Source organism: Tachypleus tridentatus, chromosome 4 (assembly GCF_004210375.1).
Source record: "Tachypleus tridentatus isolate NWPU-2018 chromosome 4, ASM421037v1, whole genome shotgun sequence".
NCBI classification, from domain to species: domain Eukaryota; kingdom Metazoa; phylum Arthropoda; class Merostomata; order Xiphosura; family Limulidae; genus Tachypleus; species Tachypleus tridentatus.
In genome coordinates this window covers 65542288-65567772 of record NC_134828.1, presented here as the reverse complement: position 1 = coordinate 65567772, position 25485 = coordinate 65542288, and the positions used below count along the sequence as shown (strand labels likewise).

Genomic DNA, 25485 nt, shown 5'->3' with positions numbered 1-25485 from the left:
AATACACATATGTGTATCACAATACATGGACATTGCCCTGGAAAGGGTTGGAGAAAAATTCAGTTCATTCTGACCCAAAAATGAAGTAACTATCAATATCAAATACTGCAAGACCACATAAGTACAGGAAGAAGGAAGAGGTTCAAGAGAACCTGACCCTCCAGGGTACGAACATATCATACTCAAATACTGAGAGAGAGAGAAAAGTTGGAGACAATGATAACACAACAAATCAACTTTTCTGGTAATTTATATATTATATCTTTTCAAACACTGATGAGAAAAATGTGTTTATCAAGAGCCAATATAAATGGTAATTGTTGGAAAGTAGCTCTACTATGTCTGTCTAGTAGCGGATAACACAGTATATTTTTCGTTTCTGGTTTCACCGAGTCTCGTCTTTGGCAATCGGAAACTTTTGCCAAATTATTGTGCATTAAGAAAAAAAAATCGGGTAACGTAACTGTTTGATCAAAACGTGAATTGTAATAGCAATAGGTCTTTTATATTTCTGTTATATTGTTAGTATTGCATTTGAAAATTCTTCTTCTGATTGAATAAATCGAAAAAAAAACATCCTATTTTTAAAGCACAACGGTTAGCGAGGAATAAATGCTTTAAATAACGTCTAAGTTCATACTAATACTACTGGTAGTTTCAGCACTACTACAATTGGAACTAGTAGAACTACTAGTAATTCCTTTGAGTTGTAGTGGTACTGTTCGTGTCAGTTTTGCACTGGTTAGAATTCTGATATAGCATTTAGACTGTAATTTAGAGTTAGAATTAAAGTTTAAATTACAACGATATTGATACTCTCATTTGACCTATGGAATGGAGAGTAATTGGATTACATTTTACGTATTTTCTTTCTAAGTTTTAAAATAACCACGTACTGCGTAGATAGCAGTCGTTGAATTAATAAGAGTTATGTCCCAACTTTTATTTTTAGTAAGTGCAAGATATTTTATTTTTGAGAAGAATTGGGTGATACAACTTGAATTGGGAAACTCCTAATAAAGCTCGAGATGGTTTATGGTAAAAAACTTAATTATTATACTTGTTAAAAATGTCTTGGGTTCTAGCCAAAAGCTTTTAAATTTAATCTAAATGGATTAATGAGGGAATTGAATTAGTAAAAAAAAATGTTAATGTGTTTGAACTGCCTTAATAGGACCAGTTAATTCTTTTGTAAATATTTGTCAGCTTGCTTAAAACAGTGCGTGACGTTGACAAAGGAATGGTCAATGTATTACTTAAAGTGCTGATGATATTAAGGTCTTTGGTGTTGATGGTTTTGAGGTTTTTTTTAAACAGTTTCAGTTTAGTGGATGAGACAGCCCTTATTCTCCCTAAAATGATAGATATTATGTTAATCCACTTTAATATCCAATAATTTCTTATTCATTACTTAGACCCTTCTTAAACTTTCTGGTCCTCAACTTTACTTGTGGAAGTATTCTTGAATGTATTATTTATAGGGCTTCATAGTAGTTTTTTATCTGTTTAATATATTAATTCTTCATTCTTCCCATTTCAATCATTGTAATAAATAAATAAATATAGTGTTCTAAAAATTGTTTGATTTCAGTCAAAGTTTTAGGGAGGTCCAGTTCAGTCTATGCTTTGATCAACATATGTTATTGGGTTATGGTAGTTCCAGGTTACTGACAAGAATGGAATTCTCTGAAACTTAGACTTTGAAATTAAATGTTCTTCACTTCACCTATCCAGTGTACAAGTTTTCATCATAGTGAATACAGAGCATGTTCACACTAACAATGTTTGATACTTTTCATTATGATATGTGTCCAGCTTATATTTCTTTAACTTGTGTCCATGTTACTGATGAGGAGTGGAATTCTCCAAAACTAGTATAACTCAGTAACACACATTGATTAAATCATAGATTAAATTGAACCTCCCTTGAAATTATTTCTATATTTAAATGTACAGTATATACCAAAAAAAAAACTATTTTAACAAACAAGATTACTGTTAGCATCAACTTAACCAACATCTTAATTTCATGAGAAGAGTTTATGTGCTAGTAGTTCAGTTAATGTATATATTCAAGTATTGATATAAATAATGAAAAATAGATCTAAATATGACCTTTAAGGAAATCCAATCTTTGTACCAAATTATGTATCATTATTTTCTGATTTCTACCACAAAACTTTTTTTTCACATATTTTTCTACTAATATTATAAAAAAAATTAAAAGTCATGAAAAGTAAACTGAAATGCTCTTATTTAAAAAAAACAGAAACTTTATTTAAAAGAAAACAGAGTTGTGATATGTAAGAGATAATAACCAAGTTTTGTAAATCCAGATATAATTTTTTTGTTCATTTTATACAAAAAAAATGGACCTGTGTGAAATTTGCAAGCTTCCAAAATAGTGTACCTGATGATCTTCAATGTAAGTTTGGTGAAGTAAATTATATTTAGTTTTACTAGGAAGTATTTGTGATTGTTTGAAAAGTAGTGTTAATGACACTTTATCTTAATCAGTGTGCTTTTTTTTTCAGAATCTCAACATAAGTGAACTGTGAGTAAAGACTGAAAATTTAACAGTTTCTGTGGGTGACCATTTGATACAATCTTTTATACATGAAACACCAACTCATAGTAAATGGCCAGTGGCAGTAAGTCAGAAGATATTTCAAAATCCTTGTGGATGGCACTGTATAATTCCATTGTTCAACCTTCTAATATTAATACTCGAGAAAGGCCTGTTTGGTTGTCACTTATTGCTTTATTTTTCAACCCAAGAGTTCTTTATAAAGCTTTTCACTTAACATTTGCACTATGTGTGATGACAAAGTTCAGGAGATTGGGTTTTTTTTGGATAATGTGGTCAGTGGCATTGGGATAATAAATACAGAAAACCCTCACTTTTGATTTGCTCTGCAGGTATATGTTAAATGGTGTGTGATTTTTTTGGGTACATCAATTAATAGTTTTCATTTTCTTAAAGAGATTTGTTATAAGACAGTTATATTTGATTTATACAGCTGTGGCATGCTTTCATACAAACAGTGTTACAGTGGCATGAAGACATTACTAAGGTTCTTTCCATGCTCATCATTATTTATGCTTCCTAGCAAATATACAAATAGCTTCTATAGCTATTCTCTAACCAACATCACTGTGAGACATTGGACAAAAGACTCAAGTAAGTTTAAACTTCCAGTGGTGCAGACCCAACAACAGGTTCAGCATATCAAGTGGATATACAACAAACATATATTTAATTTTGGAAATAACAAAAGACAATTTCTCAATTCTAAAGCAGTCCAATCTTTTTTGCAATTTCCTTGTTATTTCATCTTAAAACGGAAAGTACCAAACAGCACTAAGTCAGCTTTGAATTTTGTGCAATATTTTCACACTTCTCCTAAACATGATGTTCATCCAGCACTGTGGATGTTTATTAAGCCGTTTGCTAAAGGAATGGCCATATTGACTGGCAGGTACAGTAAACATAAAACTTTTTCTTCACTTTATAGAGTGTTCATGAAGTTTATGCCAATTGGAAAATAAGATATTTTCTGTAATTTAAAGGAGTGGTTATGTTAGATTTTTTTCTAGATCATTTTTAATGTATGTATATGATTTTAGTAATTTTACTGATCAGAGAAAATTAAAATATGTTACACAATATTAATTGTAACTGATACTTTGTGTATATTATCTATCACACTATTTTTTTTATAAAGCTTCAAATTAGTATTAGCTGCAAGATTAAAAAATGTGAAGTATTGGTATAGCTATGTATGAATAGGGGTGTCAGCGAGACAAACTACAAGTTGACTAGAAATGTATCTTTTAAACTATGTAGTTATTTATAAAAATGCATATGTTGCAAGTTATGGTAGATTTACTGAGAAATGAAAGTTTTTCTAGTCAGTAGTATGAAAACAGATATATTTTAATACATGTCATTTTAATCTTAGGGGATTTAGAAAATGGTGGAAAGATTTACCAAAACACAAAAGGCTATATTTTCTTTCATTGCTAAAGACAAATCGTGTAAAAATAGGAGGTATGTATACAAGGTAAAAATGATATCTTTGCACATTTTTGGTTCTTTTTTATTTTATTTTTTTTATATTTTAAAGAAAGCTGGCACTTCATGGTTTTTCTTCATTTATCAGGTGCATAACATACCCTAAAAGTAATTTGAAAATAATAATTTGCAAAACTGAACACATATGAATACTGAAGATGTGAACTTTCAAAACTCAAAATTTCTAGGAGTGGGCCTTATTGAAACAAAAAAAAAAAAACTTTAAACTGTAACAACAACAGAAATCCAGAATAAAACTTTCAAACTTTAGAATACAAATTGTGTCACTCAGAAACACAAAGTTAGTAAATCTGTGCATGGCCAGGACTAGGTACAAATGATAATGAAAGAATTAGAAGAAACAAAATTCCAAAATTAAACCACTTTAAGATCAATAATTACACCTCGTAACAGAGCCAGCACTAATTCATTCTAACTGTATTTCTTGAATTAACTTGTTTAAGATCAAGGAGAGTTTTTTGTTAGGGGTCAGACAATTAGGTTATATCTCATGAGTGGCTATTACATATAACTTTTCACAGCATTAATAATTGTATGTAACTGCTAGGGAAAGCTTGTCAGTTTTGTAATATAAACATTTAAATTTGAATGGTGAGTTTGTGCTTCAATATTAAATTTAAAATTTAATGGAAGCAGGAATAGTGAATTGAAATCAACATTTGATAAAATAGATTAAAAAAGTGTGTGTGTGTATATATATATTGAGAGACACTCACACATGTATAGGGCTTATTTGGATGTTTTTACTACATGTTATATAATGTGACTCTACAAGTAGGTAATTTTGTTTATACTTTATTATCTACATAATTATTTAATACAAAAGAAAGAGTTGCTGCCATACCTACAAATGGACATAGACCATGAATGAAATAAGGCTTAGTGGATTCTAAATGGAAATCTTCAACACATTTTGGGTGCTCACCATAGTTATTTCTTTTTCTCATTTCTACAATTGGTATAATTGTGATTACAGTTTTTTTTTCTATTACTGTGTTTATTTTATATAAATGTCTCTATTACTGCTTTGTGGTCTTTTACCACCCTGTAACATACATACATTTTTATCATACTTTTAACCCGCTACTATATGACTGTATATTTTGATGTTTTTGTTGATGTTAAAAGAGTCAGTTAAGCCTGAAGACAGATTGAACCTTTGAATTTCTCAGTTAAAATTTTCACAGTTTATTTGCTCTTAGATTCAATAACCTCATTTTATGAAATACAAAGTATTAATTATTACAAATGGTTTAATGTATGTTGTAAAATTTGTGCTATTACTCTTCTCTAAAAATTATTCCAAGAATACCTGAATAACCTCTGGGTTTATTCTAATTCCTGTAAAGTTTATATTTTACTAAATATATTCTAGCAAAGCTTTTTGTTTGGGAGTTAAATACCTTTAAAGTTTTGAAGTAGTTATTTCATAATTTGAAAAAAAAAAAAAAAAGGTGGAGAAAACTTAAATGCTGCTTATTTTTAAGTACTTGTAGTTATTATATAAACATAGATTTATAGTTACATTTATCACATCTGAGATTGAATATTTCTGAATTATAAGAGGATGGAATTTTTAATTTTGTTAAATATTTTGGTACAAAATTAGTAGCAATTTTTATGAATATTTTAATTTAGTGGCTACAGTGGTGTTGCTGACATTAAGCCTAGCCTACTATGAAAGTCATATTCAAGAAACACCCATCACAAAAAGGAGACGATTTGTTGCTTTCACACCAGATCAATTTGAGAAAATTGCAGAATTTGAATTTGAAATGGTAGGTAGTTAGTCTATTACTTAAAAAAAGTATATACATATATATCTTATGTATCCAGTGTATCTGTGTGCTGTCCCTCATTCTTGCTGCATAATGTTATGCGACTCCATGTTCTGTGAGACATTGTCCTCAACATAGCAGGGGTTATTGTTCAAAATGCCATGGTAACAGCTGCCTTCAACTCATCATTAGTATTATAATGTTGTCTATAATAACATATGGATGGGTAGGGACTTACGGGCCACCCTGTAGTTAGGTGCATTTAAAAAATGTTCATAAACAAAAAAAATTTTGTTATGAGTCAGTGAATTTAGTTGATTTTGTGATGAATCTGATGAATTTATACTTCAGTATTTCAGATTAATGTTCACTTTGTTTGTGTTATCTGTTATGAAATATTTAATTAGCAAACACATTATGAAATTATCTTCTCTGTGTGTGTGTGTATATGTATATATTTACTATAAATGTAGATTTAACTTGATTGTTGTTGTTAATTACTATTGTAATTCATATTTTATATTTTGAAAAATATTATATTCAAGAATTTCTGAATAAAGCATAATTCTCCTGGCAGGTATGAGATGCTCCAACCATTGGTGAATGTAATAGTGGTGACATGCTTACATGATGCATGTGACTCTTTTCATACTCCTCTATTGAACCATTACTTCTTGTTTAACAATTCATGTTCGGCTTAAGCTTTGTCACAAAGTGGTTTTGTGTAATTTATTTAGTTTTTATTCAAACGGTTTCTTTACTTTAACATTTTATCAGGTAGTTTCAGCCTCATTATTATTTTTCACTGCTCAGATTTGGTGGGCTCTTCTTCGCTACGAATTCCAAAGTTCATGTTACCACTTTGGGGGTCAAACCAGTAACTAGTATTTTTTCTCAAGTGCAGGAAACCCAATTATTCACTGAGAGATCAAACATTACATGGCAAATCTTTGTTCCTGAACCTTGCCCCAGCTCCTCCCTAACAGGTGGAGCCTGTTTTGACTGAGGTCTTCAATCCTCAATTTTTTGCCTCTTAATTTTGCTGTAATTTCCAATCCCCTACCTGAGAAACCAGTTACACCAAGCATGGTCTTTGTGGATTTTATTTCTTAAGTATTTCTCATATTCCTTACAATCCATATCATTCCTCACTCCCTGGTCAAGTTTCTCATCCCTTTTTGGTTTTCTTCCCTCCTCTGATATCTGGGTTCATGGTAAACAGTTTGCCTCACAATTAAGCAATGCAATTACCATTCCCCAGGGCTTTCAGATCAGTTTGAGCTTTTATAACTTTGTGCTGTCCTTTTTTTTGCCAGTGGTTATTAAGTTCTGTATTTCCTGTTTGGAGGGTGACTTCCAAATCTCCCATCAGTCTTACCCATTCCCAGTATTCTTCCCTGAACCTTTTCCTGACAACTGTTTTACAGTATCTTTCTTCTCCACACTTCCTCTCTGAGGCTCTTCTCAGAATCCTGAGGGTTTTTCAGAGGATACCATTTCTCTTCTTTCCTCCACACTAGCTCCTTTGTCATCTTTGGCTCTGATTTTCATACATGATTTTTCTATTATTGTAGCTTTCTAGGCTGTGTTGTTATTTTGACTCATATCTGCTTATTATCAACTTATCTTTGGGATTTACACTTGTCCCAATTTCTGTGGCTATATATTTTTGACATGATCCTGGAAACACTGAAGTCACAGATGGTATCAGTCCAACAACAATCTATCCTCACCAATGTTGTTGCATGTCTGTCTTGGTCGGAGCCCCATTTGATACCTATTGCCATTTCCTATTCTTTACCTTCTAAATCCTTACCTGTCCCTTTTTTTAGACTACCTGTTATCATTTTTTTCCTTTAATTTTTATTTTTTATAATGCATCTCATGTTGCCAACAATGCTAATGACTACCCAATTGGTTCTAGCCTGATGGGAGCTTGGCTTGCCCACTTTCTTTATCACTGGCATTCCTTCATTAAAAATTAATGGGTTCTTCAGGTTTTATCAGAGGGATTTGAGATCCCCTTTCTTTCCCTGTTTCTGTCCCTCCTCCTAGTTATCCCATGACTATTCAGTTCTGTTGGAAGTGTTTCGGGAATTGCTCTCTGAGAAGGCCATCAAACCTGTTCTCCTTCCTGCAACAGGTTTTTATTATCATCTTTTTGTTGCTACAAAGACAACTGTGAGCTGGCAGCCAATAATAGATTTATATTGCCCTAACTTCTTTGTTTACCTACTCTGGTTTACTGTGGAGTTTTTTGTGGTCCTGAGATGGATATTTTCTCTGGGTTCATTGATTTTGCCAATGCTTATTTCCATATACCTGTATCAACTCAGTTTTGTTTTATCTTTGGTTTGCCAATGTTGGAATGTTTTATCAATTTTGAACCCTAATATTTGGTATTGTTTTAGCTCTTTATGTTTCCTATCTGGTAGCCTGAGCCTTTGCTTGGCATCTTTGCATTCTTGGATTGAGTTTTCACTATTACATGGACAGCTGGCTTCTTCTGGCTCATTTAGAACTGGAATCAGCCAGGTATACTTGACAGCACGTTTCAGTGGATGCTTGAGTAGAGTGGTTGATCAAACTTAGATGCACTCAATCTCTCATCCATTTGTTGGTTCTTTTCAGCACTTATAACAGGCAGGTCCAACCTATTCATTTAAGACTTCATTTTTTGGAATTGTTATTTTGTCATCTCTTATCAGTTCTATTATTTACTGCTTGTGAAGTTTTATTACTTTTGAGAATGTGGTCTTCAGTATCATTACTGGTCCCTCTTGATTGTGCTCATATGATGTACATTCAGTAGGCTCTTCACAATCCTTTTTTCTCCTCCCATTACCATCTCTCTTACCCTGCAAGACGACCTGCTTTGGTGTTTGGAAAAGACATGTACATCATTGGATGTGCCACTTCTTTCTCCTGTGTTCAGATCTACACCTTTTTATTGATGCATCTCTGCAGGGCTAGGGTGCATGGGTCAACCACAATGAAGCTACTGGCCGTTGCATGTCAACATTCTCGAACTTTTAGTTGTACATTGGGTGTTTAATCACTTCTTGTCTGGTGATGGTTCATTTCTACAATTCTACAGTGCTGACACATATCAGTCACCAAAGAGGCACCTGGTTGAGAGATCTATGTTTTTATATGTTGGATCTCTTGTATCAGTCTTGTTGCTCATTGTCTTTCTTGCCTCAACTGGATATATCCAATGGAGTTGTCCTTGTTTTCAGGGGGCTTTGCAGGTGGTGGGAGTTTTCCTACATGGATTAATTAATTATGACAAGTGTAACTGCAAGGACTTAATGAGCCATGGTAAGGGTTTAAAACATGCTGAATAATTAATCACCCTAATATGTAGAAATTAAAGTCTTTGTGTTTGAGCAGAAGGGTAGGTATATTAATATTCACCTAAAGACAACTAAAGCAGTTGCATCATTACATGACAGTATTTTGAATGTAAAAGTAAGAAATACTATTCCCAATTATTTCTTAAATGTTTCGTATAAAATCAGTAACAGGTTAAACTACTTGAAAATGTTTTTATTTAAACCTGCTTAGATAAATTGCATCCCATGTGTCTACTGTATTATCTGTATTAATGCACTGTAAAAGTTTATAGTATGTCTTATTAAAAAAAACAAAAACTGGTCAATGTAAGAAATATACTTCATAATTTGAAATTACTTAAGCTATAGTAGTATGATAGGGTTTGCAATTTTTCCAGATTTTGTGCTTAGTAGATAATGGGAAAAACTATTAATGAGCATTAAATGCATTTATATGTATTGGTGAATTCACAAGCATCTAGACAGATTAGAGGATATGTTAGATACTATAAGAGAAAAATATAATCATAGTTAGCTTGGATACACCATACAACTTACAAATCTTCTCCATCAGTGGTGTTGAAAGAAAGTGTTTGATTTTTTAACCATTAGTCATTTGCATTCCTGGTTGTGTTTTTGCTTTGCTGGTGCATGTTTTAACCTGACATTTTTGTAACATTGGATGTACAAAATTATGAGCACATTGTTTAGATATGGTACTTGTAGTTCTGGAGTTGCTTTTGTACTGGGATGGTCAAATTGTATTGCAAACATGTATGCTATTACTTGTTTACCTTCCTGCTAGAACATAAACATAAATTGAAAACACTTTTTTTTTTTTTTCAGCAACTGGAAGCTTTTCAGTCTCAGGTTTTACCACAAACTCATGTAGCTTGTCAACGTGTTGCAGGTGTTGCTAATCGTCTTCTTCGTTCAAACAAGGACTTGGAACAAATCTATGATAAGAAGTGGTCAGTTACTGTTGTAAATAACCCAACAGAAAATGCTTTTGTTTTATCTGTAAGTGCATGTATTTCTATCTGTTTCCTGTAATTAAATTATCAAATAACATCTACTTACTTGCTATAACAAGGGGTAAAACTTAAAGGTTTGAAATATTTACAAATGAAGATTTGAACCTTCAATAGTACAAACTTGCATAGCTTATTGATGATTTCACCATACCTATTTGTTTATATTCACTGAAAAAAAACTTGGGTTACAGGTAATACAATAAATGAAATAAAACATTCAACTGTAAATATACGTTATACAAAATATACAGTTTTTGCTTGAATTGTTATCATTATCCTTTCTTTCTTTTGCTATTATATCCATTATGGTCTCATAAGGTAATAATGGCATACTCAGTTTTGTGGAAGGTAGTAATTGGCTCATGTAATTGAGGTATTTATGTCTTTAAATTCAAAGCCAAAAGTTTATAAAATAGTGGAAATGTGCACTATTTAAAGAAACCTTTTTATCTTCTTTTCCAAACAAGCATCATAAAACAAAATAGTCATGTATACCTTAGGACAGTTTTCAATTACCTTACTAAAAATTACACTAATCAAACTAGAGAACTCTAGGAGATAAGTGATAAGTTGTACAAAATCAGTCTTCTTTATAATAAAATGTCTTGAGGAGGGGAGAAGACACACAGTGCTGCAGCTTTTTCAACAAAAATTAATGTTAACATAAATCTTGTGTTATATTTACACTACAATAACATTTATGTATAGTACATGAGGCATGCAGTACATTTTATTGAAGCATTGCAAGTGCTAAATGTATACCCTGTGCTTCACCACAATAGACTGATGAAATACACAGAAAAAAAGCTGCTATGTTTATTGTGTTGATGCTGTTGCTACAATACCTTTTGATAAAGTAATGGGCATTATATAAATCAAATGATTGAATTTTCCATGTGAGTGACATTTAATATGGAATTGCTGTTCAAACACTGTCAAATGGTTTTGATAGCAAAAAAAACAACAAAAAAACAATAAATCTCACTCTGCTTGAATGAGTAAACTTTTTGGGTGCTTAGAACTATCTAGCAAATGAACTTTTGAATACAGCTCTACTTTTTTATAAGCTATATTTGTAACAGAGTTTGAAATGAACTTGGAGTGCTTTAAATTTATATTCATGCAAAAGTAGCTTTTATCTTTCACAGAATTTTTTAAAGATATATTTTATTTTGCTTACTGAATTGAAACCTCTCTATCTCAGAGAAGGTTATTTTGAATGTTCTCTCAAAGGTAAATTTAAAATTTTTTAATATTAGAATAACAGAAGTAATTATTATACCAAACATTTTGACAGGTTTTGTTTGGGAATAATATTTGATTATATCTTTCATTAAGAAAAACTTTGTATTTTTCTTATGTTACAACTGTTTTTGCAGAGTGGCCAGATTTTTGTCTTCACTGGCATGCTTCGTCTGTGTACTAATGATGATGAGCTGGGAGTGGTTCTAGCCCATGAGATGGCTCATTGTGTCCTTGGCCATGGGGTGAGTTTTTAATATTCTTAATGTGGAATTTTAATTGAAAATTGTCTTACATTAAAAACCATGCATTTCACTTATGTTTGTGTATTAGTTATATCTTAAACTTTGTAATCACATGAGTTAAAACATCTAGAATAATCCATGGATCAACATTAATGAATTCTTATATTAACAGTTCCAAAGTTGAGTATTAAGAAACAAGCACAAAATAACCTCTTCATATAATAACTACTATTAGTACTAGAAAAACAACAACTTTAATCTGGGAAATATACTGTAAAAAAGCTTCTTATGCTTTTGAGAAGGTTAGTGTATCAGTAATGTTTGTTTAAAAAAAAGTCAAGAATGGTGTTTTTTGTTGTTGTTTTTTTCTGGATTGCTCCTGCTTTCTATACAGTTTTTGAGATATTTCAAACTTATCACAGAAGGTGAGGAGCATTCCATTTGATGGAATCTTAAACCCTATTATGATTGAGCACCTATTAGATGTTGAGTAAATGCCTGCAGATCACATTTGGAAACTTAAGTAGAAATTATAATTCTAGCTGAATTTCAACAGCTATTTTACTCAAAAAATAATAGATTTGTAATCATTTTATAACATTTACTCATTATAAGTCACTAAGAAAAAATTTTAGATGTTCAAACTTATATTTCTGCACAGCTTTGAGGGATGTCATTTGTAAATGCACACATTAATTTATTTGCATAGTTTTTTATTTGCTGAAAAAGTATTTACCCCATAAGAATACATTTAACCAAGTGTTGTTTCTCTCCTGCTTTTTCTTTTCTGGCTGAAGATTTATTAATGCAGGTCTCTGTTCTCACCACATTCTTTGAAGTTATAAATAGGTGGGAAGAACTACTTTTGGAAACAGCTAAAGGCAACTTTAAGTACCATTTGATAGAGACAATTACAGAATGTACACATTGATATAAAGTGACTAAAGTAATGAGAGAATTAGTTATTGTTTTATGAGAAAGTGATTAGATGTAGCTTTTGCAGAGAAGAATATTGGATTTTAATGTGGTGTCTAGAAGATTTGGTACAAACTACAGACCCGGGAGTTTTTGTACACTTTACAAGACATTTTCCTTCCTGAGATATTTTTTGGTGTTACATTTGTATGAAGGTTAAGACAGTTTTTTCTTCTGGCAAGACATCAGGTAAACCTCATTAGTTTAGAAAGCTTGATAACAATGGCAAAATACTGTTGTGACTGAAACCATTATGCACTGAATGTTATGTTATTGTACTTAGGCAATGCACATGAATAAACTAACTTATCTTTTATTGAAAAGAAAGGATATGTATTAGAAATGAATTGATTTTGATCAATAATATTATGTAGCATTACCTGATGACTCCATTTTGAAAGGTCAGGTCTCAACTCTTCCTCCTTCCTCTTCTCCAGTTATCCTTTACACTATGCATGGCAGAAAGTTTCTTACATTCAACATTTTCTTAACAACTATTTGTTTACGTTATACCAATTAATATAGCATAAAATATTTGCTAACAATCCATATTTTAATAGTATTAAAGTTCCCAATTCTACAAGGAAATAATTCTAAAAATCCTGAATTTCCCCTAGTATGACACGTGTTACATTTTCTCTATGCATCTTGTCCTCTCTTTTTTCTGCCAGTCCTTGAAAGAGTAAGAAATTAAACCTAAATTACTCATGATGAAAGTGTTATTTTTCAAACAAACCATGAGTTTTATAGCTGTCAATTTTGTGTGGTTATAGAGTTATCAATAGAAAATCAGACCTTTCTGCCACACCCACCTATCGCATCATCTCTTTCAAGATGTGTAAACAGTTCTCTTTTACATTTAATTACATATTATAAATAGCCAGTAGAAAGTCGAGGTTTTCATTTATCAAATGATGCATTGAACACTGTGTCATGAACAGATAATAGTCAATTTCACTCAGAGTACAAGCAGTGTCCCAGTGAGACACTTGATGACCAGCTTGGATGAATTTGTAATAGCTTTCATTTCATAGTTAGAAAGCCACAAACATTGTGAGAGGTAGGGGAAATTCTCTACTTTTTGCATGTGTAATCTGTGTTCTTTGGTGCATTATTTAATTAAATAAAAATTATTTGGTGCATTTCTACCATTAATATAAAAAAGTAAGCTTAAATGTTCTTGACAGTCAATTACAAGAAGAAAATAAGATTAGGTAAGTACTTTATTTCTTGTTTTTCATCTTTATTTATTATTTATTATTGTTATTTATAAAAGTTACTAAAATGTTAAAACAGGAATCTTTTTAGGTTAGTTAAGATTAGGTAAAATAAATTACAATAATATCATAAAACGTTTCATGAGGCACAAAGCAAGCACATGAGCAGCATGTGGGAAATTTAATTTGATAATGTAACATGAGCTGCATGTTCCTCAAGTAATTTACAACTTATAATGGTGCAGATAGTAGTTAGACATGGTTCAACTGGCAATAAAACAATAAAATTTAATTATAAATAGATGTATATTGGTATAACTTTAAAGCTACATAGGATAAATAAATGTAATCTCAACTTAGAATTTGAAGTTATTCTAAAAAAAAAAGCAAGTTAAATTCTTTTTGATTTTTTTGGTCAAATTAATCCCATTTTGAGTTAGGGTGGAGAAAATAACAGATAAAATATAAGGTTTTACTGAAAAAACACTTTAAATGTACTTAGGAAGCATTAGGGATTAAACAAAGGAAATTAAGAGATTTTTTTGAGAAGAGATAGTATCTTTAATCTTAACATGAAAGTTACTTTGCACACGGACTATTCACAACAAATACTCAATATGTTATTGGTCAAATCTTTATTTTATATTATTAAAAAAAACTTCACTAAAAATATTATTTTTTATGTGTGAAAATCTTGTAAAGTTAACTGACAGGCTACCAAATTTTGTGAAGATATCACGCTATATTGAAAGTTAGTATTAAATCAGTCAAGTCTTTAAACGAGTACAAATAGGTCACATGGTCGGTCAACTTGACTAAGTCTGTTATAAAAGGGTTAAGCCACAAATAGATCTTTGTCAGTTTATGTGGCAATTTGTAGGATTTTGGCTTCAAGTGGTGACTTCTGCAATTGGCAAAATAATGTTTTAAAAGAAATGTATTTATGAAAATTAATCAAATCAAAATTGTCTTCAAATGTAAAATGGAACTTTTTTGATCTCCAGTAAAAGGCTCTAATTTTCTTGATGGAAGGAACCATTTTTGGTGTCTTACCAAAAGTGTCTCACAATAGAATTTTTAGAAATCTTATAACACATAAAATTATAAGAATAAGTCAAATGATATGTTTTTTACAAGCTGAAACTAGATACTTTATTTAGTAAGTTTTGTGCAGTTTGGTTAAGCACTTCCATTCAGAGGTGAAAAATTGAGAATAACAATAACTCCCTTCAGTTTGAATAGGGTTAAACATATATCAGTTTCTAGTTCCATTTTTGTGATCTTATTCACCTGTTGTGAACATTTTTTCAGAGAGAAAATTAAAAAATAAAATATTTTCTGTATTTGTTAGCATAACCCAACCCCAAGTGGATCAGCTGTAAGTCTGTAGGTTTACAATAATTAAAACTTGGTTTTAATACTCCTGCTGGGTAGAGCAGAAACAGCCCATTGTATAGCTTTGCAATTAAAAAAACAAACATTTCTTAGCATAATATATAAAACACATTATTCATTAATATTTCTTCTATTAATGTTCACAAATTCAGTATACAAACTAAATGCATTTGTTTCTAAAGTCTATGTACATTAACCCAATTTTTTTACATTACGTACTCCTTGGCTCCCTGCTAATACAGCAGAAAGTCTATGGATTTATAGTGCTAAAATCAGGGGTTCAATTCCCCTCAGTGGGCTCAACAGATAGCCCAATGTAACTTTGCTATAAGAAAACATGCACATACATACTCCCCAGTAGCTCAACAATAAGTCTGAAGACTTCTGATGCTATAAACTTGTTTTGATACTTGTGGTGGGTACAGCACAAATAGTCCATTGTACTTTGTGCTTAACAACAAATAATTTTTAAGGTAAAATTCACAGTTAATCATACATATGATGTTATTAGTACAATAAGAGTTCAATATGATTTTCCAAAGTTCTATCAAATTTTTCCATTACTTAGTTGAATTTTAAATAGTTATTCATTATCTTCTTAGGCAGAACAAGTCAGTTTTGCACACCTTTTGGACCTGACTGTAATAGTGATCTTGGCAGCTATATGGGCCTTTCTTCCTAGTGATGGAATTGCTGCAGTTACTCACTGGTTTTTCAATAAAGTAGTGGATGTAAGTACAGAATAATTTATATATTTATTTAATTTCTTTCTTCTAACACATTCAGAATGTAAAGTTTCCAACAAAGTTATTGAAAGGATAGAAAAAACAAAAACTTAAATTGTCCGATGTCTTCAAAAGCTGTTTTTTTGCGTCTAGTGAATGTCAGGAAACTCCTAAAAAAATAATTATTCAGAATGTTTTACACTTTCTGGTTTTGTTTCATGCAGAATACCTTAAACATTTATGACAATTTTTTCAAAGAAGGATGGTTTTGTTTTCTAATTTGACCAAACCAAAAGAACTGTTAGATATTGTGTTTACTAATGAGGGATTAGATTAGTAAACCAGAATTTGATTAGCAATTGAAGTGTTTTGTAAAGATGGAGCTACAACTGTATAAATGTATGTTACTCACTTTTTTACTTAGAATTTTGTTAAATTGAATAATGTTTAGATAAACTACATCGTCTGGTGTTAATTCACCCTTTTGGTTTTAATGGTTACTTTTATCAATACTTATAGTAACACACTATAATGATAAGTTAAGCATTAGTTACTGAGGAAGATTCGTTTTTGATTGTCTAAATATTTGTAGAAAGATAGAACTTGAGTGTGCAGTAGTACTTCATATTCAATTATTCTTGGTTTATAGAATCTAATTACAAATAAATCTTTGGTGTGAAAAAAAAGGTGCAGCCAAAAAAACAATTGAGCATGTGACTTAAAGGAATGAAATCAAAATTGGCAGCCAAACTGGTAGCTACACTTATAGCATTGATAAGCACTTTACAGCAAATATTCATTCATTAGCTAGGCCACATTCTTTGTTTTACCCGTGTTTTTTAACATAAAACTTGGTCTGACTTGCTAATGTATGAATATTTGCTGTGAAAGTTTTATCAATGCTACAGTGAAATTACCAGTTTGGCTACTAATTCTAATTTCCTTCCTTTAAGTTACACACTTTTCTTGATCAGACTGTTTTTTTATCACACCTAAGATGCTTTTGATTAGATATTGCAACTTTTTATCAATACACGCCAAGAAATCACAGCAAGTAAAAAATTGACACTCAGTACTAATCAACATTAGCTTTAGGATCACTACCCTATTATTCAAGATAGATCTATAATTTGCAGAACCAACCAAATTCTTTGAAATATATGGTGGTATTTTTTCTTCTCTTAACTCTTTTCGTATGGATTAAAGTTCATTTCATCATGTTTGACTTGCATTCAAAATGTTATTAAACTACTGTTTCATGAATTTATGTTAATAAGTTTGGTATTATGCTAGATTATAATTCAAGATTTAGTATTATACATTATTTAATTTCTTAATTTAAAAGTAAATATTAAAAAACAGTTAAAAGTAAATTTTTGTATCACTTTGTATGTCAAATGCAGCACTGGTTCAAATTCAATCAAAATTTTATATCTTGTGTATTTCTTAATGAATTGCTTTGAAATGTGATATGTGAAATAAGGGTGCAATAGAGCACATTCACAGAAAACGTGTTTTAGACTGATCTGTAGAAGATGGAAAATTATTTAACAATTACTCCTATTAGTAAGACACAGTGTGTTCTTCAGGTTATTTTAGTTGTATGATATACTACTATGTGTATTGATAATTTTTATGGAAATCTCACATTTCAATAAGGTTTAGTAAATATATCCTTACAAGTTATTTTACCAAAACTTTTGCTTTTCATGGGTGTAAAAAAATCTTTTTCAGTTACTTCTTCACTTGCCTTATAACAGAAAACTAGAAACAGAAGCTGATGAAGTGGGACTTCAATTAGCAGCAAAGGTACCAAATTGAACTTCGATTTTGGACTTCATATTGATAGTTTACATGATATTATAAAACTTCTTTGTTTTTTAAGAGAATTTTTGTGATAGTGGCCCAACAGTTTTGTGATTTTCATCTTAGTGAATGACTTGACATTAAACACTTATTTAGTCAATGAATGTTATCTGAAGAAAACTTTATCAGTTGAATTTTTTGAAGGAGATAAATTTTTATCTCTTGTAAAATATCAAAAAACAAAAATAGTAATATATATATATATAGATAGATAGATTGTGTATTATATGTCTTAAGAATACATATATTCAATGAAAGAACTAGCAAACTGTGACAAGTTTGATAGCACTGGGTTTTAGAATGGTAATAATTAAGTAGTAGTGTTTTTTACTAATCGTTTTTACACTGTAACGTTTGTTGTAGGCATGTTTTGATGTTCGGGAAAGCAGTGCATTCTGGTCAAAAATAGGACTACTGAAAGCTTTACAGGGAGAGACTGAAAGTGTGGACTGGCTTTCGACACATCCAAGTCATACAACTCGATCAGTGTATTTGGACAGCTTAATGGACAAGGTTAGAATTATTCAAAACAGTGTATTAACTTATATTTAGGCCTAGCTCTTAGCTCATCATAACTTTTTACAATGTTGCATTCAAAATACAGTTAAACAACTTCATTATCAGCTGTATTTTATAATTTATATTTTCATGTTATCTAAATTTTATCTTCATTTTAAAAAGAAATATTTAACTTCTCAAATTTCTTTTTTCTATGTCATATGATGCATCTTAGTTCATAATTCTTCACTTCAGAACTTTCTAGCTTCTAAAATAAGTTGCTGTAGTTTCCAGCCAGTTAGAAACACACACATATAATCGTAATTTAATCATATATATGATTAAAAGTAGGAATCGTAAATATAAACCTCCAACTTTCCCTTTTCTTTGTTTTATTAATAAGTTTTCAATGGCTGATGGGTGTGGTTATAAATGATATGGTACAGCATTAAGTCTGGATTTACAATGCTACAATCAGGGGTTTGTTTCCCCTTGGTGGACATAGCAGATAGTCTGATGTGGCTTTGCTATAAGAAAACATACATACCACATATGTTTTTGTATTGTAAAATGAAAGATATGTATTTTTTTTCTGGATGCCAATCTTGAGACAACAATGCTCATTAAAATGTCTATCTGAGTGCAAATTACATTGAGTGTGTAGTGAATATTACAAATCATTCTTTTATAATATTTCTTTTTATTCGTTGTTTTATATATTTTTAACAAAATAAATTAAAATGTAATAATTATAAACATTTTTTCTTAGTCCATCAAAACTCTTGTAAAATAAACCATTTGAAACTACACTAGTTTGAGCATGTGCAACAGGACAACTCACAAAATAGTACTCTCCGTTATGATTTATTGTTTTTAAGTATCTATAGTAATGAGTCCAAAATACAGTAATAAAAGCGATAAAATAAAATAAAATAGATGTGTATAAGTTAGAAATTGAAGTTGTGAAAATAATTAATTTGTTTTTAAATCAATACTGTAGTTAGTGCACAATAAAAAACAATTGTGGTATTAATTTTATTTCTTATTTTACTACTGATTCTGAAAGAAATATCCATTTCTTCACACAAAATAGCTTTTTTCATCATAAATTCTGATGTTCTGCCAAAGAGATTTGTAAACCACCAGCCTTATGAAAACTCATATCTAATCTTACATAAAATCACATGAGATTGTGCTGCTGCATGATTGTCATCATACAGAACTCTTCACCAATAAGTGTGACACCTCTACACATAACAACTTGATACATTTCATGTTTGTGCATCCTTATTTCTTTCCTCAGCACTTTCATGCTTTTACTTGTTTTGAGTTTGATAAGAGTTGCACCATTTCTTTTTAATTTGAATTTAATTAAACTCATCATGTATTTATGATTTATTGTGTAACTTAATTATATATGTGATTAAAAGCAGGAATCTTAAATGTAAACCTCCAACCTTCCCCTTTCTTTGTTTTATTAATCAGTTCACAATGGCTGATGGGTGTGGTTATAAATCATATGAAGAGTAGATTTTACTCAGTGTAAGTCTTATTACAGGTGTTTCATTTTGACTCTTGCAGAATAACTTTTGGTTGTTTCTTTATGTATGGATATTACAAACACCAAGCAAAAGTTTTTAGCCTATGTTTAGCTTACTTAGATGGCCAGGTAAATTATTGTAGTTTTCAGACATTCTATTTAGTGACCATGTATTTTGTCCCCTGCTGGTACAGCATTAAGTCTACAGATTTACTATGCTAAAATCAGGGGCTCATTACCCTCTCAGTGGACATAGCAGATAGCCTGATGTGGCTTTACTATGAGAAAACATACATACAACACATTTATTGTGAATACTACTTCTGCTGATCAGAGGGAAAAATTTCGTTTACATAAAACAAATTACCAGTATTTATGCTGGAAGTATTTTTTCTGTAAAAGATGTGATGGCCTTTAGCCATTATATGGTGGGGTCCATTATTTATCCAGAACCCTCATATCCTGTTTCTTCCACATACTTCTTTTCCCTTTAATCTCATAGTGGAAGCTGTTCATGGGACTCCTAATGACTATTTTGGGGACTGGGGACTTTAGATCACTCTTTACTTTTTTTCTTTTCCACAATTGACCATATCATCTTCTCTGCCATTTCACCTCTGTATCTTACCTTGGACCTTCTTTAGCTCCACATTCTATTCCTGTGTCCACACCATCCACCTCTTTTCTGTCTCATGTCTGTCCAATGTCTCAACTGCTAGTGGCCATCTGATTTGATTCTCAGGACCTGTGGAAGCCCATCTGTCTCAATTTCCTTTCCTATGAAACCTATTTCTCAGCTATTTATAAGTTATTCCGGTCCTGTCTCATCTTCTTTCTCTTTTCTACCCTGCCTCTATTTTCTCTCAATCTGTCTCCTTTCACCACACATACAGTCCTACTTACCTTCATCTTGAAGGGACAATATTGGATTTTTGGAGAAACAGGCCATTTGACTTCTCTACAGCTTATTACTTCTGCTCTTTTTTTTTGTCCCCCAGAAAGACTGGAGATTGGCATATAATCATCAACCTTTTCTTCCTTAGTCATTTTTTGTTCATCCCACATTTTTGAATAGAGAATTTTTTCACTTTTTATTGGTCATTCCAACCCAACTTGTGGATAACCATTGTCAGTGTGTCTGATGTTTTTCTCAACATCTCATTTACCCTGCCCTTAAAATATTTCACCAATTTGTTCACAGGGGTTTCAGTTTCCAGTTTCATGCTCTCCTATTCATTATAGTTTTGCCTCTACATTTTGCAAGATATTATGTGGGTTTCTTCTCAACATTTTTAAGTTTCTACTTGATATTCCATGTCTGTATGGAAAACTGGCTCCTCTTTGCCATTTTCAAGACAAAATCCTCTGAATACACTTTCTTTCTTCAAAACAAAGCTGCTTTTTAAGGGTGTCTTGCCAAAATTACCAACTGTTTTTTTCACTTCCACCAGGTATTCTTTTCAACTTTCACCATAGCTGTGCTCAGCTTTTTTCGTTTGTCTACTTGACCTTGAGCATCTGGTTGTAAAGATTTGTACCTTTATATTCACATTATGTACAAGAAGTTTTGTATTTTGGTGGCCATGGTTTCTCTGCAACCTCTCATTACACTTTGTCATACATGTATTTTCTATAGCAAGCATTGTACAACTGATAGAACCTTTTCAGGGAACCATTCTCTCGGATCAACCTCCCCCATTTCTTCTGGAGGATCTTGCTTAGTAGCCAGATCACTCCAACACCATCTTCAGCATTTCCTTATCTCTTTGCAAACCTGCCCTTCACATTTTCATGGACACTTCTCTCTCAGGTTGGGGAACATTACTGAATGGCAGCCTGACTTCATGCTCTTGAACCCTGTTTTGTAAATATCAACACTCTCGAACATTCCACTGTTTATCAGGCACACTCTCATTTCCTTCCCCTACAGTTTCTAGGTCTCTTCCATGTACACGTGCATACACACACACACACTTTTCTTGCTTAACGAGTAATTTTTGTTGTGTGTTTCACAGCTATATTTTTACATTGTAGCAACAGAGATTGGGAAAATAATCAGTAGGGTTCTAAGGTAACTGAACAAACCTCTGTGGACTTTAGAAAAGAAAAGAGAATTATTTAGAATTTGAGATACAACTGTCATATTCCATAGTGTAACAAGTTACAGACACCTACTGTAAAGAAACCAGTCTCATACAACCCTGTCAAGATATATAACTATGATAAATCACAATCTTCAAATGGACCAGTGCTACAATTCATTATATTTATCATTTCTATATAGTTATGCTACAAGTCTGCCTTCTGCAGCCAGAGTCTGTTAAATGGAGTTGAAGTGAACATACTATTATCAATGTATTCTACATTGTACAGAAGAAAAAAAAAAGGACATACTCCATTCCAGAAGCCAGCACAATGCCCATAGAAACTAATGGTTGAGTGAGGGTGTATTTATGTATCCATAATGTTTCAACATAACAAGTGCCCTCCTCCTGTAGCTGGCTGGTGGCCCAGAGAGACTGATAGTAGAACTTGGGTTGAACATACTTGCTATACCACTGATTTTTTACAACACATTAATCTGTAAAGTGCCCTTTTCCCACCCATATTTGGCTTTGATCCATCAAGTCTGATGTTTAAGGAGGAATGGTCTAAATGAGCTCCAACCTCACTATGCATGCTAGCTATTCAACAACTTGTGTGTATACTTGGACAACCAGGTTCTTATTCTGTTCATCCTTGCAACACAGTTATGGCTTTTTTTGCCATTTCCATACTCATATACAAGAAAAAGGTATACCTTTGATGTGCCCCTTTGGAGTCCCTGCCATCAGGTGTCACATTCCATGGTTTTCTTTTAGCAATTTTCTAAAGTGAGATCATTTAGGTAGTCTTTAAACTATTCCTTTCACCATTTCATGTGAGTCTTCAGCTGTTCTGTGTGTGGAGTTGAGTATTCACTACAAAAGTTAACATTATTCATACCTGAAAATATATTTCTGATTATTACTGACCTATGCACACATTCTCATCTATTCTCCCCACTTTCTGGTACATGTTTCTTTGTCTTATCAAACAATGAGGATTTAAGAATGTGAATCTAGAGGGAGTCATTGGTTTCACATGAGATGAGGTGAGAGTTTTTACAAGGCTGGTAGCTTGCAAGACTCTTTTGTAGAATATGCAATATCATGAGGAAGAATGCTAATTTTAAAAATTATAACAAAGATTGTTGTGTATAGCTTCACAGATATGGAGTTAGTCAGTTTGGCCAAGCCTATAAAGAGAGGTTTAATTGACATACAAGTATATTACTTATTAAAGTTTTTATTCAACTGCTTGATGCATGAAATTACATCTTATTTGTAAGATTATCCCACTTGAAAATTTTATCTGTTTTTAGGCCTTAAAGCAGCGTTACGACTGTGGATGTCCATCGCTGATTAGAATGGATCCACGAGCACAGATTGCACATTTTAAACAGAAACTTGAGGAAGATGCAGCAAAAGCATTAGCACATAAGCAAAAAGTGGTTGTTTTTGTACCTAAGACATCATAAGGAGCAACACTTTTATGATAATTTGTATTCTAACTAGAAGATGTGTCCATTGTCTTTGAGAAAAAAAATGGATATATTTTTACTAACTTGTTTTTTTTACAAGTAAATTCCTTTTGACTTCTTGTTATTACTACTATTAGAAAATTTAAAAGCTTAAAAATTGTTTGGAAGTTAGTTAATAACATTTTCTTTTTAACTATTACAAAGTAAATTTTTTACTACAGAAAACACAGTCTCAAAAAAAGTACTTATCACATCTCAACTAAATGATTGAAGCTACTTGTCTAATTAAGCCTTTAAATGGTAACTTAAAAATGTGGTTATTTAAGATTGAGAATTTTGTAAAAAACTAAAGTGTAATATATTTTTAAATATTTTAAAAATGAAAGTGACTGACAAAGTTGGTAGAGTGCTTGAATTTTGTAACAAAAAATAATGTATTTAATTGGTATTGAATATGATATCAAACATTTTTCCATAAAAAAATTGTTATACTTTCTAAATCATATTTTGGCAGCAATATGGGAATGTAAATTTTTTTTGAAAATATATAGCTATTCAGTATTTTATATAAAAGAAAAGGTTCTTTTATGTTTTGTAAATCTTGTTTTTGGCAACAATATAGAAATTTAATGTCTTTCCAATGAAATTAACATATTTATTAATTGTGGCATTAAGTATTGTTATTTAGTTGTTTTAAAATAAATTATTGAAAATTACTCTTTCTGTAAATATGTAGTTCTGGTCCTCATAAAATGTAACCTTGGTTCTTCCTTGTTGTTTCTATGAAAGCGTAGGTATGTTGTCGGTGACTTGTACACCTATCATGTGGGAGTACTTTATATTTTAGTAAAAGTATTATAAGTTAGGAATCTTCCACATGGCAGACATAAGATCACCTGACCTACTTCCAATGTCCAGTGTGTTTTTTAATGTGAAAATTTACTAGTGAATAAGATAAGATGTCTAGAACAGAAATGAGAATATTTTGAAATAATAAATACTGTATTTCAGGATAAAGGTATTGAAAATAAATGCCACCAGGTTTCTTGTTTTGTCTCTGTGCACAGTTCATAACAGAACTCCTCAGTTCATAACAGAACTCCACAGTTCATAACAGAACTCCTCAGTTCATAACAGAACTCCTCAGTTCATAACAGAACTCCTCAGTTCATAACAGAACTCCTCAGTTCATAACAGAACTCCACAGTTCATAACAGAACTCCTCAGTTCATAACAGAACTCCTCAGTTCATAACAGAACTCCACAGTTCATAACAGAACTCCTCAGTTCATAACAGAACTCCTCAAACTTTTGTTTAGGTTTTGTCATCATCAAATATTTCTACCAGTTATTTATCTCCAGTTGGTGTTATGTAACAAAATAACCTTTGAATCTGATAAAAATACTTTTCAAATACTTATATGTTAGTATGTTTGAATAAATGACTTTTAGGCTAAAATTGTAGATAATTACTAATACAAGTATATTATTTTGAAGAAACTACATTTTATTCCTTCATTTGAATTAAGTATTACTAGTGGCTGAAGACAAGACTGAAAGAAATGATAACCTGATAACTTGAGGAAATGTTTGTTCTTACTACCTTTTGCTATTGTGCAAGAGATTTTCTTTGGTGTACACAAGTTCATTCCCAACATAATATAAGTTCCACTTGAAACATAGATCATAATGTCATTCTTAAAAACAAGCAAGATAATAAGAAGGCCAATCAAGGTCACCCTTTAATTTTCTAAACAACTGCAATTTCAAATTAAATGTTTCTTTTCAGACCTGTACCTTTATCCAACAGATATTTGAAAAAATCTTGTATTCTGATGAACTCAGTGTTGTCGAGAAAACCCACTTGTAGAGAAATATATATGCAAAAATGGCTCGTTTGGGTTGATAAAATATTTTACATAGAAGAGCGAACAACGTTTCGATCTTCTTTGGTCATCGTCAGGTTCACAAGATACG

At 31.4% G+C, this 25485-nt stretch overlaps 1 protein-coding gene across 4 annotated transcripts; it reads left to right on the top strand.

The window, feature by feature from the left end:
- LOC143249320 (metalloendopeptidase OMA1, mitochondrial-like) lies at positions 1–24555 on the top strand. Of its 4 annotated transcripts, none has more exons than XM_076498949.1 (10): positions 1–454; positions 2535–3479; positions 3963–4051; positions 5735–5874; positions 10056–10229; positions 11623–11730; positions 15920–16048; positions 17777–17851; positions 18272–18421; positions 23350–24555. In XM_076498949.1, exons 2-10 carry the CDS (start codon positions 3028–3030, stop codon positions 23503–23505), a joined length of 1473 nt encoding a protein of 490 aa, XP_076355064.1. In that variant the 5' UTR covers positions 1–454; positions 2535–3027; the 3' UTR covers positions 23506–24555. The 4 variants fall into 4 exon arrangements, with proteins under 4 accessions (XP_076355064.1, XP_076355063.1, XP_076355060.1 ...); XM_076498948.1 differs by having other exon boundaries at positions 452–1038; XM_076498945.1 differs by lacking the exon at positions 1–454 and adding an exon at positions 697–951.
- Positions 24556–25485: the final 930 nt, after the last annotated feature.